This window comes from Dendropsophus ebraccatus, chromosome 1, assembly GCF_027789765.1.
Source record: "Dendropsophus ebraccatus isolate aDenEbr1 chromosome 1, aDenEbr1.pat, whole genome shotgun sequence".
NCBI classification, from domain to species: domain Eukaryota; kingdom Metazoa; phylum Chordata; class Amphibia; order Anura; family Hylidae; genus Dendropsophus; species Dendropsophus ebraccatus.
Window position 1 is genome coordinate 127,129,931 of NC_091454.1, and position 20,047 is coordinate 127,149,977.

A 20,047-nucleotide genomic window follows, 5' to 3' on the forward strand; every position below is an offset into this window, starting at 1 on the left:
GCAACTCCTCCTTTTTGGCGTAGGGTGTTTTTTTTCTATATTCTACTGCCACGGCCTGCTTATAAGTGCCGCACATAAGTGCGGCATTTATCAGCAACTCCTTTGTTGGCGTAGGTTTTTTTTTTATACTTACATACTTACTGTAAAAAAACACGTAAAAAACACTACATTACACCACACTACATTGAATAAAGTTTGACACTACACCACTACATACCCCATATACCAATCCCCGTATAAAGATGGCCCCCAGGGTGTTTTCGGTGTCGGACGCATACGTTATTGCCTCCGACACTGAAACAGCCAGTGAGGATGAATGGGGGGATCCTTCTTTCCTCCATTCATCCTCATCATCCTCATCATCCAGTGATGTGTCTGGGGGGTAGCGTAGTGTGCACTGCCCCCCAGACACGTCTTTTCCGCCAGTACCGTCCCAATAAGAGATGACGGTATGGTGTGAAATTCTACAAACTGTGTGAGCGTACCTCAGGGTACACTTACAGATTTAGGGTACGTGCACACTGCGGAATGGCGAAGGATAACCCTTCGTGCATTCCGCAGCTGGCACCCGCCGGCGGACTAATGCGGGCGCATGTCTCCACCCGTGTCATAGACTCCATGTTATGCATGGGCGGAATCCGTCGTCCATCCAAAGAATGAACACGTTGGACGGAGAGCGGAATCCGCCCGTGCATAGAATGGAGTCTATGACACGTGTGGAGACGTGCGCCTGCATCACTCCGCCGGCGGGTGCCAACTGCGGAATGCACGAAGGGTTATCTGTCGCGATTCCGCAGTGTGCACGTACCCTTAGAGTGTATGTAGGAAGGGACACCCGAATGCAGCCCCCAGATGCCCCCTCCCCCCCATCCTCGGAGTTAGTGGGAAGATCGTCCGGGAACTGATCTTCCCACTGCTGGATAAAGGTCACCACCTGTACGGGGATAACCTTTATACCAGCACCCCCTCTTCCGGTCCCTCGCTGCCCTATAGCTTGCGGCACGATCCGAACATATCAGAAGCAGTAATAGAGCCCTAATATTTAGCAGCCATGGAGCGGACCCAGCGCTTCTGGATATGAAGGACGCCGTATCGCACCAGGACAACATTTTCCAGGTGACATCCTCCACACTGGAGAACGGGAGACCCCAGAAGAAGTGTAGAGTGTGGCGTAACAGGGGGATCAGGAAGGACGCCATTTTCCAGTGTGACGCCTGTCCTGATCACCCCGGCCTCTGCATACTGGATCGCTCCAAGGCGCACCACACGTCACTGGGGTTCTACATTATCTAAATTCTGTCCCTTATTCCTATTTCAGGGGTCACGTTGGTCCAGGGATTATTCTGATCGCCAATATGGAGTCGGGAAGGAATTTTTCCCAGTGATGAGGCTACTGTCGTCTGCCTCACGAGGGGTTTTTGCCTTCCTCTGGATCAACACAGGTTGAGTTTGATGGACACCTGTCATTTCCAACCTTATAAACTAATAATTGGCCTAATACCCCCAAATAAATTAGAATTGTCCCTTTTCCCCAGCTAAGTAGGTATGGCCGCCATTCCCATTAGAGGATGCCATGATGCAATTACAAAGCCTCTGTGCGGCCAGGACAGTAGAAACCCCCCACAAGTGACCCCATTCTGGAAACTACACCCCATAAGGAATCTAACAAGTGGGGCAGCGGGGATATGGCCCCCTGGTGACGGCCACATTTGGGACGTGAAAATGAAAAAAATTGTATTTTTTATTTTCTAGGCACATGTTCTACGTAAGTGCCCGTCACCAGTGGGGTCCATATGCTCACTGCACCCCTTGTTAGATTCCATATGGGGTGTAGTTTCCAGAATGGGGTCACTTGTGGGGGGTTTCTACTGTCCTGGCAGCACAGGTGCTTTGTAATTGCGACATGGCCTCCATCCTCCATTCCAGCCTCTAAATGGCGCTCTGTCCCTTTGGTGACTTGCCCTGTGCCCATATGGCACATTATACCCACATGTGGGGTATTTTCGTACTCAGGGGACACTACCCTACACGTTTTGTGTTCATTTTCTTTTTTAACCCCTTGTGGAAATGGAAAAAAATCAAGGCTAGACCAACATTTAGTGTAATTTTTGTAAAATTTTTACTCTAAATCATTAATCTTGTCATGATTTTTTCATTTTCACAAGGGGTTAAAAGATAAAAAAAAACATTTATTGTGTAGCGCAATTTCCCCTGAGTACGGAAATACCCCACATGTGTACATAAAGCGCCATGCGGGTGCAGGGTAAGCCTCCAAAGGGAAGAAGCGCCATTTGGTTTTTGAAGGCTGGATTTGGATGGAATGGATTTCGAGGGGCCATGTTGCATTCAAAAGGCCCCTGTGTTGCCAAGACAGTTGAAACCCCCCACAAGTGACCCCCATTATGGAAACTGCACCCCTCAAGGAATGTAACAAGGGGTGTAGTGAGCATATGGACCCCACTGGTGACGGACACAAATGTGAATACCCCACATGTGGACATAAAGCGCCATGTGGGTGCAGGGCAAGCCTCCAAAGGGAAGGAGCGCCATTTGGATTTTGGAGGTTGGATTTGGCTAGAATGGATGATGAACGCCATGTCGCATTTACAGAGCCCTCGTGCTGCCAAAACACTGGAAACCCCCCACAAGTGACCCCATTCTGGAAACTGCACCCCTCAGGGAATCTAACAAGGGGTGCAGTGAGGATATGGACCCCTTGATGACGGGCACATTTGTGCCATGAAAGTGAAAAAATGAAATTTTTCCCTTTCACGTCACATTGTTCCACATTTGTGCCCGTCACCAGTGGGGTCCATATGCTCACTGAACCCCTTGTTAGATTCCTTGAGGGGTGTAGTTTCCAGAATGGAGTCACTTGTGGGGGGTTTCCAGTGTCTTGGCAGCACGAGGGCTCTGTAAATGCGACATGGCCCTTGAAATCCTTTTCAGTGAAATTCAGCTTCCAAAAGCCAATTGGCGCTCCTTCCCTTTGGAGGCTCGTCCTGCGCACCCTTGGCACTTTATCGCCACATGTGGGGTATTTCCGTACTCGGGAGAAACTGCGCTACACATTTTTTGTCTTTTTTTGCCTCTTATCTTTTTAAGAAAATGAAAAATTGAAGGCTAGAACAACATTTTAGTGTAAAAAAATGTTTTTTCTTTTTTCACGCCATATTGTTCGGAAAATCTGTGAAGCACCTGTGGGGTCCAGATGCTCACCGCACCCCTTGTTACATTCCTTGAGGGGTGTAGTTTTCTAAATGGTGTCCCTTTAGGGGTGTTTTTTAGGTTTTGGCACCCCAGAGCCTCTGCCAACCTGAAGTGGTACAGTCAAAAATGACCAAATATAACGGAGGCGTTGAAATTCACTAGGCACTCCTTTATATCGGAGGCTTGTGGTTGCGTCAAATAGCGCAATAGGGTCACATATGGGGTATTTCTATAAACTGCAGAAACGGGACAATAATTATTGGGGTGCATTTCTCTGGTAATAGGTTTATAATTATGAAAAATATTGGATTACAATAAAATCTCTGCACAGAAAATTAAAATTTTCAAATTCCTTACACACTTAGGGAGGCATTTATTAAGTCCGGCGTTTTTTACGCCGGACTTAAAAATGCCCCCGCAGCTCCGGCGGTACGGGGATTTATGTAGAGGCGGACTGCCTGTACATAAATCCTGTGCGCGCCGGTGCGCACCGCCGAAAACCTACGCCAGCTGAGGACTGGAGTAGGTTTTCGGCGTACATTTGGGCGGAACGGATGATAAATCGCGCGGACTCTGAGTCCGCGCCCTCCGTTCCGCCCACTTCCCGCCTACTTTCCGCCCCCTGGCGTACTCGGCGGAAAGTGCCGATTTGCGATTATTTTATTCGCAAATCGGCCATTTGCGTATAAAATAATACGCAAATCGGCACTTTCCGCCAAAAATCATCCGTCCGCCGGATGATACATGTGGCCCTAAGCTTTTATTTCTGTGACTCCCCTAAAGGGTTAAAACACTTTCTGTATATGCTTTTGCAGAGTTTGGGGGGTGCAGTTTCTGAAATGGGGTGCTTTGTGGGGCTTTCTAACATACAGGCCCCTCAAATACACTTTAAACCTGAACAGGTCCCTAAAAATATCTGATTTTGAAATTTTACAGAAAATTTGGAAATTTGCTGCTAATGTTTTAAGCTTCCTATCGTCTAAAAAAATTAAAGATAGTTTAATAAATGCCGCCAACATAAAGTAGACATGTTGCTAATGCTATTTAATATATAATTTATGTGGTATAACCACTTTCTGTATACGCAAAAAAGTTTCAAAGTTGGAAAAATGCATTTTTTCACATTTTTTCACATTATTTTTTTTTTTTTTATAAAGATTTGTTATGAGTATCGACTTCAATTTACCAGAAATGTAAAGTACAATATGTCACGAGAAAACAATCTCAGAATCAGCCGGATAGGTAAAAGCATCCCGAAGTTATTAATGACTAAAGTGACACTGGTCATATTCATAAAATTTGTCTCTGTCATTAAGGCCATTTCAGGCTCTGTCCTTAAGGGGTTAAACATGTTCTCAAATCATCGTTGATCGTACGCAAAAAATTCGCAGATCGTTCTGCGTGAACAGTCGTTCGCCAATTTAACCAATGTGTGAGATAGGCTTAAGTGATCGCAAAACAATCGCAAAACGAATTTTCTGTACGATATATCGTACCGTCTAAACGCTGATCGTTATGAAAAAAAAATTGTTACTCCGACATCGTTTAAAGCGACTCTGTACCCACAATCTGACCCCCCCAAACCCCTTGTACCTTCGGATAGCTGCTTTTAATCCAAGATCTGTCCTGGGGTCCGTTTGGCAGGGGATGCAGTTATTTTTTTTAAAACAATTTTTAATCCTACATCGCTGTGTCTAACGGCCGGGGCTTACATTTGTATATGCATTAGGCTGGCACACCTCTCCTTCCCTCCTCAGCATTAGGAATGATCCAGGAACATTTACTGCTGTTTCAGCTTTGCACAGGTGTCTTAATGATCCAGCCCATGTTCATTATGCACAAAGCTGGGGAGTAGGAAGCAATCTGCCTGGAGCATTCCTAATGATGAGGAGGGTAGGGAGGAAGGACATAGAGGTGGTGCCAGCCTAATGCATATACTAATGTAAGCCCTGGCCGTGAGACACAGCGCTGCAAGTTTAATTAAAAGTTGTTTTTAAAACAATAACTGCATCACCTGCCGAACAGACTCCAGTACAGATCTTGGATTAAAAGCAGCTATCCGAAGGTACAAGTGGTTTGGGTGGGGGGGGGGGATAGATTGTGGGTACAGAGTCACTTTAAAGAGTAACTGTCATGTTTTTTTTTATTGCAGAAATCAGTAGTATAAGCGATTTTAAGAAACTCTGTAATAGGTTTCATCAGCCAAAAAAGCCTCCTCCTGTACTCAAGAAGCAATTTCCCAGCCTCCCCCCTGACTTCTTATCTGTGCATTATCAGGCAAACACGTCTTCATTACAGAGAAGCCAGTGAAGATGGGCTCTGCTCTCTCCATTGTAAGCCTATGAAGGGGGGAGGGGCTGAGGGAGATGAGGGAGCAGGAAGAGGTGACATGAAGGTCAGCTGTTTGTAGACTCTCTGGGCACCTAAAACGCTAAATTCAGGTGTCAGAAAGGTCAGTGCTTATCTATGAACTTACTGAGAGAAGATTGCAGGGTGTTGTGCTTTGCAGAAATCCTCCGTGCTCAGTCACTCTTTACAGCCCCTCCCCTCTCCATAGCCACATAATGGAGACAGAAATCCTGCTTCATTTGATGTGAGGGGGGAGGCTGGGAGATTGCTTTTTCACTACAGAAGAAAACTCTTTTAGTACATAAAACCTATTACAGAGTTTCTTAAAATCGCTTGTACTATTAATATTTAATGTTTTCAGAAAAATGACCCTGAAATGACAGTTACGCTTTAAGGGAATCTGTCAGCTCCCGGGCACTACCTAAGGTGCTGACAGTGTGCTGTAGGTGGCAGCCCCCAGTAAGCATGGTGCCTTTTGGTAATTTTCTGTGCAGCGGATTATTTACAATCTTATATCTCCTACTGTACTAAAGAGCCACAGAGCAGTTGTTCGTGCCACACTTTGCATGCATCCTCCTCCCTCTTCATGAATAATCAATGCTGCCCGGCCTCCTGCTCGCTCAGCTGTCAGATTACAGATCAGTCCTCTGTAGGCAGTTTATGTCTCAAAGAATCTCTTCAGGCTAATGTGTTGGAGCTGTGGTCTAGGGGGTAGCTCACCTGCCTAGAGACCTGCCAGCAGATCATTCTCTGGTTCGAATCCCCTGATGGAACTTAAATAGATGTATTTTTTTCCCCCATTATTGTATCATTTTTAAGGCTATGTTCACACACAGTATTTTTGTTCAGTATTTTGGAACCAAAACCAGAAGTGGATTGAAAACACAGAAAGGCTATGTTCTCACGCTGTTGAAATTGAGTGGATGGACGATATTTATTGGCAAATAATTACTAATTTGAGACAACATCCGATTTCTGCTTTTGGTTGCAAAATACTGACCAAAATAGTAAGCAAAAATGCTGTGTGAACATAGCCTTAAAATTTATACAATAATGAGAAAAAGGACATCTATTTAATTTCCATCAGGGGATTCAAACCAGAGAGTGAACTGCTGGCAGGTCTCTTGACAGGTGAGTTACCCCTAGACCACAGCTCCAACACATTAGGGAAAAGAGATTCTTTCAGACATAAACTGCCTACAGAGGACTGATCTGCAATCTGACAGCTGAGTGAGCAGAAGGCCGGGCAGAATTGATTATTCATGAAGAGGGAGGAGGATGCATGCAAAGTGTGGCACGAACACCAGCTCAGTAACTCTTTAGTTCAGCAAGATTGTACAAATTACCAAAAATGCACCATGCTCACTGAGGGCTGCCAGCGACAGCACACTGTCAGCACCTTAGGTAGGGCCCGGGAGCTGACGGATTCCCTTTAATCGTATGATCGGGCCAATTATCGTTTTACGGAGACATATGAGGGCTTTTTTTGCACTATGATCAGTAGTTTTTATTGGTACCAACCAGACTTGGGCAGTTGGGTAATTTTATTAGCTTTTTATTTCATTTTATCTAATAGATGATATCACCAATGTTGGCATTTGGTGTTATTCTACATTAACGCTGTTTATCGTGCAGGATCAGTAATGGTTTATTTTAATAATTTAGACAATGCCGCATATGGCCATATCAAACATGTTTTTTACGGTTTTTATTATAAAAATGGGAAAAGGAGGGTAATATAAACTTTTAATAGTGTTAGTTTTTTTTCCCTTTACATTTTTAAGCCCCCCTAGGGACTATAATATGCAATTATTTTTATTTTTATATTAGGTTTATTTTTTCTTACCTCTAGTTGGATTACCCCTTTAGTAAAGGCCTTTTCTTGTCCCTATTTTGTAGATTGTGGAAACATAGCCTAATAGTAGTAGCTCATCTGTGTGTGAGCGTGAAAGGTGAACATCCCAGTGTAGTGCATAAGAAGACAAGTCTTCAATACATATGCAAGAGTTTAGGATGACCTATTTCGTTGAAATGTCCACTTGAAACGGTTGAAATATCCACTTGAAATCCATGATGCATAGATAAAGCAATGGACTTTACTTACAAATGATATACAGTGGTGCCTTGGATTACAAGCATAATTTGTTCCGGGTCCATGCTTGTAATCCAAATCCACTCTTGCACCAAAGCAAATTTTCCCTTAAGAAATCATTGAAATGCAGACAATTGGTTCCACACCCCAAAAATAATCTTTTTTTTTTTTTTTCATTCTGAATATGTGAAACAAATTAAACAAACATTTAGAAAGTTTAATATGTTATATTAAAGGTTACTGTACAATATAACAGTCAGCATGGGGAGTATAATGTATAGTAAGTGCATAAACCCTAAAAAACAGCAGCAGTTTGTAGAAATCAGGAAGTGAGAATCACAGAGCTGTGCAGGAGGACAGTGACAGAAACTTTGCTATACAGCAGTGTGCATAGTGGAGTGTAAGTGCAAGCACATTATAGCAGCAGTGTGTATAGCTGACTGTAAGTGCAGGAACATTATAACAGCAGGGTGTATAGCTGACTGTAAGTGCAAGCACATTATAGCAGCAGTGTGTATAGCTAACTGTAAGTGCAGGCACATTATAGCAGGAATGGAGAGGATGAGAAACACAAGGGCTGACAGACACTGCAGGAAGCATAAAGGAATAGCAGGGCATATGTGAGCACAGTATAGTAGCACTCTCTGTCCAGGGAGAGTGGAGTTACAGCTATGAAGAGATTACCTCCACAGTCCTGTCCCCTGTTGCAAGCCCCAGCCTTAAGTGGATCTGCTATCATTTCTAAGGTGAGGGAGACTTCCTGGGTCACAGTACAGAGCTGCAGACCCCGCTATGCAGACCATCACCCTCCCCTACCTCCCCTTTCCACCCAGTACAGGGAGCTCTTAAACCAAAGCAATGCTCTTAAACCAAGTCACAATTTTGAAAAACTGAGAGCTCTTCTTGCAAAACGCTCTCAATCCAAGTTACTCTTAAACCAAGGTACCACTGTATGTGCAATATAATTCCCCACAAAATTTTCTCACACATCTTATTTTTACAACATATAGACAGGGCCGGCTCCAGGTTTTTAAAGGCCCTAGTTTAATAAATAAAAAAGCAGGGTCCCTTCTAATTTTTATAACCAGCTAGAAAGCAAGCCAAAACCAAGCAGCAGCAGCTGCTGCCTGACGTTATCAGGATGGCAAGGGACATTTATTTTGGCCATTGCCAGCCTAATAATATCAGTCTGCTGCCGCCCAGTCCAGCCCTGGGATAATAACGGGGGGGGGGGGGGGGGTGTAAGTGTTGAGGGTTCTATTGGATAATGCTAAGTAATGGACACCATCTATTAGACTGCTTCCACTACTAAGCCAAAAATAAGTAGGGAAAAAACACAACAAAAATCTTTATTGAAATAAAACTCCCCAGAAAACCCTCATTGACCCTTTTATTAAATGAAAAGTAATAATTTCACTCAAGTACTGCGGTCTTCTTTATTTAAACCTGTAATATAAAAAAGTAAATAAAAATAAAGAAACTGTCACTGGGTAGTAGTCTACTGTCATTATCAGACCCTAATAATTAGGCCCTCCCCCTGCCTCTGTTGAGACCCCCTAATAATGACAGTAGACTAAATGCCACATTCCCCCTTCCCTCAACCAAATTGATAGCATCCCTCCTCCCCCTCTTAATACTTACCAGGTATTCAGTCTTTGCTTGCTTCCTGTGAGAGGTGGGACAACAATGACACACCATTGTGGCCAACCGAGACAAGTGACCTCAGAAGCTGTCACTTGGGGCATAGCCTAAGTGACTCGGGGCGGGGGGGGGGGGAGGGGGGGAGGTTGCTTCCACTGGTACCTACTACCTCCTGCAAATTTCCAGGTGCTCTTCTCTCTCAGTGGGCGGCCTGCAGGGGAAGTGGGGGGGGGGGGGGTCTAGGGTTGGGGGTGTTGTGGCTGCTTGGGCACTCAGAACTTCCTAGGTGCATGCAACGCCAGCCCTGAGTTCTGGGGTGGGGGTTCCTGGCTCTGTAGCTTCATGTCCTGGTTAAACACTGTTTAATCACATGTGAGGCAGGGGAAAGTCATGAACTCGTCATCAGGGTGGTGTCCGAGCTGTGACCAGGCTCTCTGCCTGTTAGCACTATGCAGGAGTGATTGAAAGGCAAAATGGCCTTTAACAGGACTTTTTTCCTGTGACTCACTCCCCTAGAGTGCGCTGATAGGCAGAGAGCCATGACTAGTCATGATTCAGACACCGTCTGTTTGGTTGAAGTACAGTACGTTCAACCAAAGGAGGGGATGGATAAAGGGAAGGGGTATGGGTGGATGAATCTGGCCATTTTCACACAATGTACTTTTAAGAAAAAGAATGGCCATTGTTTTCATCCTTTAATGGTTTCCATTGAAGGGTTCTTAAAGAACTCGGATCTGTGATTGCTGCCCCCCTGACAGATCTGTATAACCAATCCCTGCTAACAGGAGATGTTCCTGATGATTAGAGAGCGGCCAATGTTATACCCATTCACAAGAAGGAGTAGAGAACAAGACAAGATAATGGATCACCTAATGCTACGTTTACACGTAACGATAATTCGCCCGATCGTACGATTAACGATGTCGGAATAACGTTTTTTTTTTTTCATAACGATCAGCATTTAGACGGTACGATATATTGAACGGAAATTCGTTTTGCGACCGCTTTAAGATCGCTTAAGCCGGCCAAGAGCCCGCCTGCCCGCAGCCCGGCCCCCGCTCCTCCGCAGCCTCCGCAGCAATGATTGGCTGAAGAGGAGCTGTTTGAAATTCCCGGCTCCCCTCTTCAGCCAATCAGTGCTCCTCTTCAGCACTGATTGTCTGAAGAGGAGCTGTTTGAAATTCCCGGCTCCCCTCTTCAGCCAATCAATGCACAGCAGCAATGATTGGCTGAAGAGGAGCTGTTTGAAATTCCCGACTCCCCTCTTCAGCCAATCAATGCACAGCAGCACTGATTGGCTGAAGAGGAGCTGTTTGAAATTCCCGGCTCCCCTCTTCAGCCAATCAATGCACAGCAGCAATGATTGGCTGAAGAGGAGCTGTTTGAAATTCCCGACTCCCCTCTTCAGCCAATCAATGCACTGAAGAGGGGAGCCGGGAATTTCAAACACCCGCTATGCCGAGCAGGTAAGGTATGCTTGTGGCCGGGGCGGCGGGGGTCACGATCGGGGTGGCGGGGGTGACGTTCGGGGCGGTGGGGGTGACGATTGGGGTGGCGATCAAGCCGGCGCAGGGGGCTGTAGGATGCGTGGCCGGGCTGCGGAAGAGTGGGGGCCGGGCTGTGGGGGGGGCGGACTTTCGCGACGACCGTTTACACGAAGCGATCAGCGAAATTTTAGCGAACGACCAACGATGATTTGAGAACATGTTCAAAGATGAAAATTAACGATTTCTTGCTCATCGTTTTATCGTTCGCTGCGTTTACACGTACGATTATCGTTCAAATTCGATCAGTATCGCGCAAATTCGCACGATAATCGTTACGTGTAAACGCACCATCAGAATCAACAATTTGATGGATCCAAACCAGCATGGCTTTACTGCCGATTATGTCAGACTAATCTCATTGATTTCTTTGATAATGTCACAAAATTGCTGGATGAAGGTGGTGCTGTGGATATCGCCTATCTGGACTTCATCAAAGCCTTTGATACAGTTCCCCATAAAGAAAATTTGACTTAATTCCTGGATAGTTCAGTGGATTTGTTGTTGGCTGAAGGATGGATATCAGAGGGTTGTTGTTAATGGTGTATATTTCGAGCAGAGACTGGTTACAAGCGGTGGCCACAAGGATCTGTTCTGGGTCCTATTCTTTTTAATATGTTCGTAAGTAACATAGGAGAAGGTTTGGTAGGTAAAGTTTGTCTGTTTGGTGACGATGCAAAAGTGTGTAATAGGGTTGATATTCCTGGAGGTGTCAGTAACTTTGCTAGATAAGTGGTCCAAACATTGGCAATTGAAGTTCAATGTTTCCAATTGTAAAATAATGCACTTGGGGAGGAGGAATCCTCTGAGTATCATATCAGCAGTACTGTGTTGGAAAAGACTTCAAAAGAGAAGGATTTAGGGGTAGTGATTTCTGACAGCCTTAAAATGAGTCACCAATGCAACCAGGCAGTGGGGAAAGTAAATCCAATGCTGGGCCGTATAGCTAGAGGTATAACCAGTAGGAAGAGGGAGATTGTGATCCTGCTGTATAAAGCTCTACTGAGACCACATCTGGAATACTGTGTCCAGTTCTGGAGACCTCACCCAAAAAAGGATATTGATAAAATAGAACGGGTCCAAAGATGAGCTACAAAAATGGTGGAGGGTGTGAGGCATAAACCATATCAGGAAAGACTTAAGGATCTGAATCTGTATAGTCTGGAGGAAAGAAGAGAAAGAGGGACATGATTGAAACCTTTAAGTATGTTAAAAAAATAAACAGGGGCGTAACTAGAAATGGCAGGGCCCCATAGCAAACTTTTGATTGGGCCCCCCCCCCCCACGACTGACCACTAAACAGTCAAGTGAAGTCATAACTACATAACTGCTAGCTCCGGTCAGGAGTGCTTGCAGTTAAAGGGACATTTGCAAAACCCAGGAGACCAGCAGGGCCACCCGGTGCTGAAAATGATGACGGCTCAGGGGGCCCAGTGTATTGCAGGAGCAGGCCATGGGGCCCCCTGATGCGGCGGGCCCCATAGCAGCCGCTATGGCTGCTATAGTGGTAGTTACGCCCCTGAAACTAAATAAGGTTCAGGTGTGAAGTGTTTTTAGTAGAGATGAGCGAGTGGTGAAATACTCGACTTTCGAGAATTCAAATCGAATAGGCACCGATACTCGACTATTCGAACGAGTATTTGATCCCATTATAGTCTATGGAAAAAATTTTTTGCGGCACTTGGAAATCAAAATTCGACCACTTGGAGATCACCAAGTCCCCCATGAAACCTCCCTAAATGAAGCCAACACCTCCGGAATGACACTGGGACATTAGGGGGAGTATGCCTGGGTGCACCCAACACCCCAAAATCACAGTATAATGCCACTCTCTGCAGTTGCGAAGGAAAAATATTTGCGAACGCTTTACGAATGTTTACGGCAGTGTTCAAACATTTAGTTCGTATTTCTTGTGCAGTGTTATATACATGATTCCAGTGTGCGTCGCGTATTCGCGCGTATCACCCTTCATGCTGTACGAACGTTACTGGAACAGTATGTATGACCTGCCTTTTTCTGGGCTACTGGAACAATATGTATCACGTGCCTTATACTGGGCTACTTAAACAGTATATATCAGGTGCCCTTAGTGGGCTACTGGAACAGTATGTATAACGTGCCCTTAGTGGTGTTAAACAGGGACACTATAAGTCACTTGTACACACAGAGTACTGGAATGAATACTCCTGCTGATGCTGATGCTGCTGTTATATCATCTATTTGTTAGCACTGAGAAGTGCTTTTGATTCAGAGATGACTTTTTCGCTTGATTTTAGCCCTAAAAAGGACTTTTGGGTTCTGTAGTAAGCCTGCCTAACCATAACGCTACTAAAACCTATATGTCATGTGGTTCAGCTATCCAATGAGGGTAGACGCCGTTTTCGCGCTGCGTGCGTACTCCCAGGGTCCCTCACGGCCTCCCTGCATGGTCATTGGATTAAAAAAAGTGCCAACTGCGATGGGAGGGCTTTCGAATGTTTCCCGCGTATTCGCCTCACTACTCGATTGAATTCGAATCTTTCGAATAGCGCAATATTCGATCGAATAACTACTCGATCGAATAGTTTTCGCTCATCTCTAGTTTTTAGTAAAATACTGAGCTCAAGAACAAGAGGACACAGTGAGAGGTTAGTTGGGGGGAAGATCAGAAGCAACCTGAGAAAATATTACTTTACTGAAAGAGTAGTAGATACTTGGAACAAACTTCCAGCAGATGTGGTTGGTAAATCTACAATAACAGAATTTAAACATGCCTGGGATAAACATATATCTATCCTAAGATAAGAATGGAAATACTAAAAGGGCAGACTAGATGGACCCAGTGGTCTTTTTCTGCCGACAATCTTCTTTGTTTCTATGTTTCTAATAAGTCTATGGAGACAACGGCTGTTGGCACACACAATGTTTAGGCCGTCAAATTAATGTTCGTACCATTCATTTGCAGCCGTTATTGCGCGAACAGCAGTGGTTATTTTAAGTTGCTCACATATAGTACTCCGTCCTTTCTCCGTCCTTTGTATTAAAATCAAAGGGCTCCTATCATTTAAATAAATTTCTGACATGCCATAGCGACATTTTAGAGGTTTGTATCGGTCGAGCTTCGGGTGCTGAGACCCCTGCCAATCAATAGAATGAAGGGGCAGACGTGCAGCAGCTCGCACTCTGTCTCTTAATCTCCGTCTCACTGCTACAGAGATTGCTGGAAGTTCCATAGAGCTCGATTATAATCCTGTCCACCACTACTTTAGCAGTAAGAGGGAGATGAAGAGGTAGACCTCGGTCTACCCCTTCATTCTAATGATCGGTGGGAGTCTTAACACCCGGACCCCACCAATACAAACCTCTGACATGTCACTATGGCATGTCAGAAGTTTGTTTAAAGAGACACCCAAATGGGCCAACTTTGACTCTGAACCAGAATAATGCTCCAATGACCTTTGGAACATGCTAAAGCACAGCCGTTGCTTGATACTCAAAACACTGGCTGTTATTTTGAGCATCATATAATTCCCATAGAAAATTGTTGAATGTTGAGATGTCCTTTATAACTTAAAGGGGTACTTGATATCAGGTGAAAAAAATATATTTACAAAAAGTATCATGTACTAGGGTACTTGATATATTGCAATATTCATGATCATATGTAGCTTCAAAACACAATACACATGCAAATAAAGGTTTAAAAGTTCATACAACGAATGAATTTTAAAAAAAAGTTTATACAACATCCATAAAGATTGTAGGAAAAGATCAATAAATAATCCAAACTATGGGTGGGTTCAGACTGAGGAATTCTCGCGGAAAATGTCCACGGAATTCCGTCAGCTGTCCGCCCGCACGGGCACGCGCTTTTCCGCCGGCTCCATAGACACCATTCTATGGGCCGGCGTATTCCGTGATCCGCTGAAAGAAGTGACATGACACTTCTTTCAGCGTATAGTGGAATATGCCGGCCCATAAAATGGTGTCTATAGGGCCAGCGGAAAGGCGCCCAGATGTGCGGGCGGACAGCTGACGGAATTCCGCAGACATTGTCCGCGAGAATTCCATAGTGTGAACCCGCCCTAAGGGTGCGTTTACACAGACCGATTTATCTCACTGATTTTTCAACCCAAAACCAGGAACAGACTAAATACAAAGAACAGGTCATAACGAAAACACTTAGATTTCTCCTCTTTTCTAATCCATTCCTGGCTTTGGCTTCAAAAATCTGTCAGATAAGTCTGTCTGTGTAAACGCACCATGACTCTTGGTAGTATGTCATACCCTACAGGATCTTACAATCCACATATGGTAAATATAGGGTTATCTAGGGTACAAATACATATTGTATATGGATGAGTATTATTATGGCAGATGTACTAATGTTAATCAGTTTTACTCACCACTTTTATGATAAGTGTATATGACAGTAGTAGAGGTTAATATGTCCGGGTATACAATACTATGGTAGGGGTATTCGCTTACCACTCCTCTGCCCGCATTGATGTCTGGGGCCCTGGTCTCCCTGGGTGTTGTAAGATAAAGAATTCCCAGCTGCTGTCAGTCTGGAGACTCTGGAGACTATCTACTGCAGGGAGACAGAGATGGCAGTGCGCCAGGGATAGAAGCGCCACTTCTACTGGCTCTATCTAATGATCAGTGACATGAACACTTCTAACACAATGCTCCCCAGCTAAGCAGTGATCGTTTCTAGTTAAACATTTAGAATGCCCTGGTAAAGAAAGTGCTTGCCAGTGCAGTCCTATGGCAGGCAAATCAGGTTAATTGATAAAATGTGAATTTGGGGAAAGTTTACTTATGTGCATATTATCAACTATATTTAATATATATATATATATATATATATATATATATATATATATATATATATATACACACACAGTGGTGCCTTAGATTACGAGCATAATTCGTTCTGGGACCATGTTTGTAATCCAAATCCACTCTTAAACCAAAGCAAATTTTCTCATAAGAAATCATAGAAATGCAGACAATTGGTTCCACACCCCAAAAATAATGATTTATTATTCTGAATAATATGTAAAACAGATGAAACAAACATTCAGAAACAGCAGAATATGTGATATTATAAGTTACTGTACAGTAATGGAGAGGATGGGAAACACAAGGGCTGACAGAGACTGCAGGGAGCATAAAGGAATGAGCAGGACAGATGTGGGCACATACATGCAGCACTCTCTTTCCGGGGAGAGAGGGGTTACAGCTATGAAGAGATTACCTCCACAGTCCTGTCCCCTGATGTAAGCCCCAGCCTGAAGTAGATTTGCTATGATTTGGAAGGTGAGGGAGACTTCCTGGGTCAGAGTACAGAGCTGTAGACCCCGCTATGCAGACCACACCCCTCCCCCACTCCCCTCCCACCCCCTACAGGGAGCTCTTAAACCAAAGCAATGCTCTTAAACCAAGTCACAATTCTGAAAAACTGTGAGCTCTTAAACCAAAACACTCTTAAACCAAGTTACTCTTAAACCAAGGTACCACTGTGTATATATATATATATATATATATATATATATATATATATATATATATATAATATGTGCTGGCAGTACATAGCAAATAGATGTATACATAGGTACCAAGCACAGGTAATTGGCAGCTGTGTTTCCCAGGCATATTATGACTGAGAGACTATTTTAGGATAATAACATGCTTCAGGGCTCAGCCACATGTGAGCCAATTCTTTCCTGTCAGGAATCCTGAAGAGCAGTTCCTCCCCCTGCAGGGTGTCGTTCCTGCTGTTAGCAGACAGGGGGCGTGCTGAGCAGCGCTGGAGCCCCTCATTCTTGTGCTGTGTCCCTTATGCAGTGCTGAGCCGGGAGGCTGGCACTGCTGGAGGGGGGCTTGTATGTGCCATTGCATAGCATTATGAGCACAGGAGAGATGAGTGCAGGCAGTGCCCGGCACAAGGGACTATGACAGCTGGGTGTAAAGTTCGCCATTGAGAAGCAGTGATTTCTCCCAGCTGCAGTCTGCTTGGCTCCATCCATAATGCTGCACTTTGTGCTCACTGCCCTGGCTGTGTGGAGCGGGGCTCTGGGCTGTCAGCTGTCCTCTGAGTGGAGACACCTGAGTGAGGGCTGCAGAGCTGAGCTGGCCCAGATCATCGTCTATGCCAAGGTGCTGGCTGTCCATGAGGAGACCCACAGCAGTATATTCAGCACCATCTACAACTACCTGCCCTGGCAGTATGAGGCAGGGGGCAGCACCTTCTTCTACTCAGCTGAGATAGAGCTGATGTGTGACCAGGCTTGGGGCAGCATGCTGGAGGTACCTGCAGGCTCCAGACTCAACATCACTGGCCTGGGATACTTTGACTGTCACTCCTATACTGTAGTGGAAGGTCACTCCTACTTCTTCTTCCTCAGGTGAGTGCCATAGTATGTGCTTCTCTGCCATGGCTGACCTGGGTCACACTGTTTAGTGATGAAAATACTGTATCAGTTATTTATTTTTGGGATAGTGTCAGAGTTTTCCATTAACAAGTTATTTGGATAGGAGAAACTATTTGCATTTACTGTACTTTATGGATTTTATTAAAGGTTGGATTAGATTTTAATCTGATCAGATGATTTTTCAGATAGATTTTATCATTTTGCCCAATACTGACCTCTGTTGGTTGTATATGAATGACAAGGACTGAATTCCTTTTATATAAAGCCAGCCGGTATGGTGACAGACTGCTGGAACTTGTTGAATAGCTGCAATTTAGAAAACCATTACACTACACAAGTTGTTACTGCTAGGGATGAGCGAATTTACAGTACTAGCAAAGCAAAGTACTTCGCCTTTGAGCTCCATTCCACTCTGCTCCACACCGGGGGCCTGGAAAAGCTGCATCCAGTCCTAGGAAACTTCTTCCAGAAGAGCATATTTACTAGTTTCAGAAAGTTTAGTGTCTAGTCTGCTAACAAGTATCTGGCAGACAAGAATTACGTGCATACTAAGGCTAGGGCCACACTCTGTTTTTGCTGTACGTTTAACATGTCAGTTTAAAGGAAAAAGATGGATGGTAAAAAACAGATGCAGTTGTATGCCATCCTGCAGCATCAGTTTTCCATTGTCTTGAGAAAAATGTTGGAAACTGATCAATTTTTTAAAATATTTTTTAAAAGCTAATCTCTACCCATAGAATCACCCCCCAAACCACTGTTATTGTCATTAGATGAACACAAGTCCTACCCGGGTGTGTTTTTCAAAATGCTTCTGGTTCTGTCTTTGGGGTTGAAAAATCATCTTTATTTCTCCAGCAGCAGTGTCAACGAGGTGGGGCCTAGAGTGTCCGTGCCCTGGCCTTTAGTAGATAGCCCTCTGTGTAGTCCTCCTATTGTAGATGCCCCGTGTTTAACCCCCCTTATTATAGATGGACACCAGTGTAGTCCCTCTTTAGTAAATGGCCTCCTTTGTAGGTCCTCTTTTAGTAGATACCATCCTGTGTAGGTTTATCTTTAGTAGATATACCCCCCTGTGTAGGTCTATCTTTAGTAGATGGGAACCCAGGGTAGTCCCCCTATTGTAGACAGCCCCACTTGTCATACCCCTATAGTAGATGACCCCCTCCTGTGTAGTCCCCTTTATTGTAGATGGCCCCTCCTGTTTAGTTCCCCTATAGTACATGCCTAAGCTCCTCTAAAGTAGATAAATATAAAAGAAAAATAAACAAATTAAAAAAGTTCACCTCCTACATGCTTCCCTGTCAGTACTGCTCCTCTTCCGGTGCACACTTTCTTTTTTTAGTCTTCCAAGATAGGCAGTGTGTGTTACAGATGCTGCCTGCGCCAGGTATCCCACCCACCCGCCTGTCAGCACTATGTCAATTGCAGGTGTGCCCTAAAGGAGCACACACAATTGAATAAAGCGTTTACCCAGGGATCCGGGACAGTCATGGGTGTCATGGAGTCCTTAGACAGCCTGTGGCTGATGCTCCAGTGGTCCCCTGAGTGATGTGCAGCTGCAGTGACTCTTGCAATGTAGGATCAGATGTGGGCAGTTCGTCGGCTGTGGGCACCCAGGATTCTTTTACCCCAGAAAATTATGATCCGCCACTGGTCTGGATATACGCTCACCCCCTCCACGTCTTGGAGGGCTTACTGGTGTGGAATTGCCAGAAGTGAGTGCTGGGGAACAGAAAGCTTCAGCCATCTTCATCTTCCTGGACAACCCCTTTATAATCTATAGAAAAACAGCCACCTGTGCACACAGTGTAAAAAAAAGTTTGTTTTTACAATGTGTGCAGACAGACATTTTTTCATACTCTTTAATGTAGCATATTACTAGATAAGAAAAATAACCTCTTTGTTCCTTTTTTAGGGCCATATTTAACTGTTCGTGAACCTAGCCTGAAGGCTAAAAGTATCAGGAACTAGTTGAACTTTTTATTATATGTTCATGTCACTATAAATCAGTTCTTGTCACTATAAACACATTATAAATTTTGTTCACTAATACAGATGTGCCATCTGTACTTCATGGCCCATGGGCTATAATTGTAATGCTGGATTTTCTCAAGGGGGTTAAAAAAACATCTTGTGCACAATGCAATGTCCTGCATTCCTGTAACTCCTCCAACAACAAGCCTCTTCTTCTGAAGGATGTCCGCAGCCTGCCCTGACTGCCCTGGAGCTTCACTGCCAGGAAGGAACATTTACTAACAGTGGTAGAAGTTAGCAGGAGTTCTCTCCAAGCACTAGGACTGGCAGGGCAGGCTATGTACAGTACAGTAGACTATGCTTAGAAGAAAATGTGGGTGCTGGTATTTGGGGAGACCAGCAAAGCGTAGTCAGTGCTCAACAGTGTCAGCTGTATTTCTGAGTAATACAGCTATACAGATCCACAGTGTATATACTCACGCCAGACAATGGACTGGGCACCACACACACAAACACTGGTAACAGCTGTTTTGTGCTAAAGAGCACTTCCTTAGACCAGTTTGGAGCAGTTTAATTTTTCTCTCAGTCTGCCCCAGACCATCATGATGACTTGTTCCAGCCAGGACTTGTCTCTGCAGATTTTTGTTCCTAATTTTTTTACTGCCCTCCTTACCTTCTACACAAGCTTCTCATCCTTCTAAACCTAAATAGTACCATTCTGTGCCCTTATAACTATAGAATTTTCCCCCAATCAAAATAATTGTGACAGACAGTGTCCCAAATGGTAATTGTACCCCACACAGTTATACTATTCCCTCAAC

At 44.4% G+C, this 20,047-nt stretch overlaps 1 protein-coding gene across 2 annotated transcripts in view; it reads left to right on the forward strand.

Annotated features, from left to right (window-relative positions):
- The window catches only part of CCDC3 (coiled-coil domain containing 3), an 81,377-nt gene that overhangs the window by 15,173 nt on the left and 46,157 nt on the right, over window positions 1-20,047 (forward strand). Inside the window, exon 1 of one of the 2 annotated variants that reach the window (XM_069956189.1) lies at window positions 16,680-17,225. The exons of the other annotated variant lie outside the window; for it this stretch is intronic. Coding sequence (XP_069812290.1) covers window positions 16,849-17,225 — 377 coding nt within the window. The 5' untranslated portion in view covers window positions 16,680-16,848. Of the gene's footprint in view, window positions 1-16,679; window positions 17,226-20,047 lie in introns of those variants that run through there. 2 annotated transcript variants of the gene reach the window in all.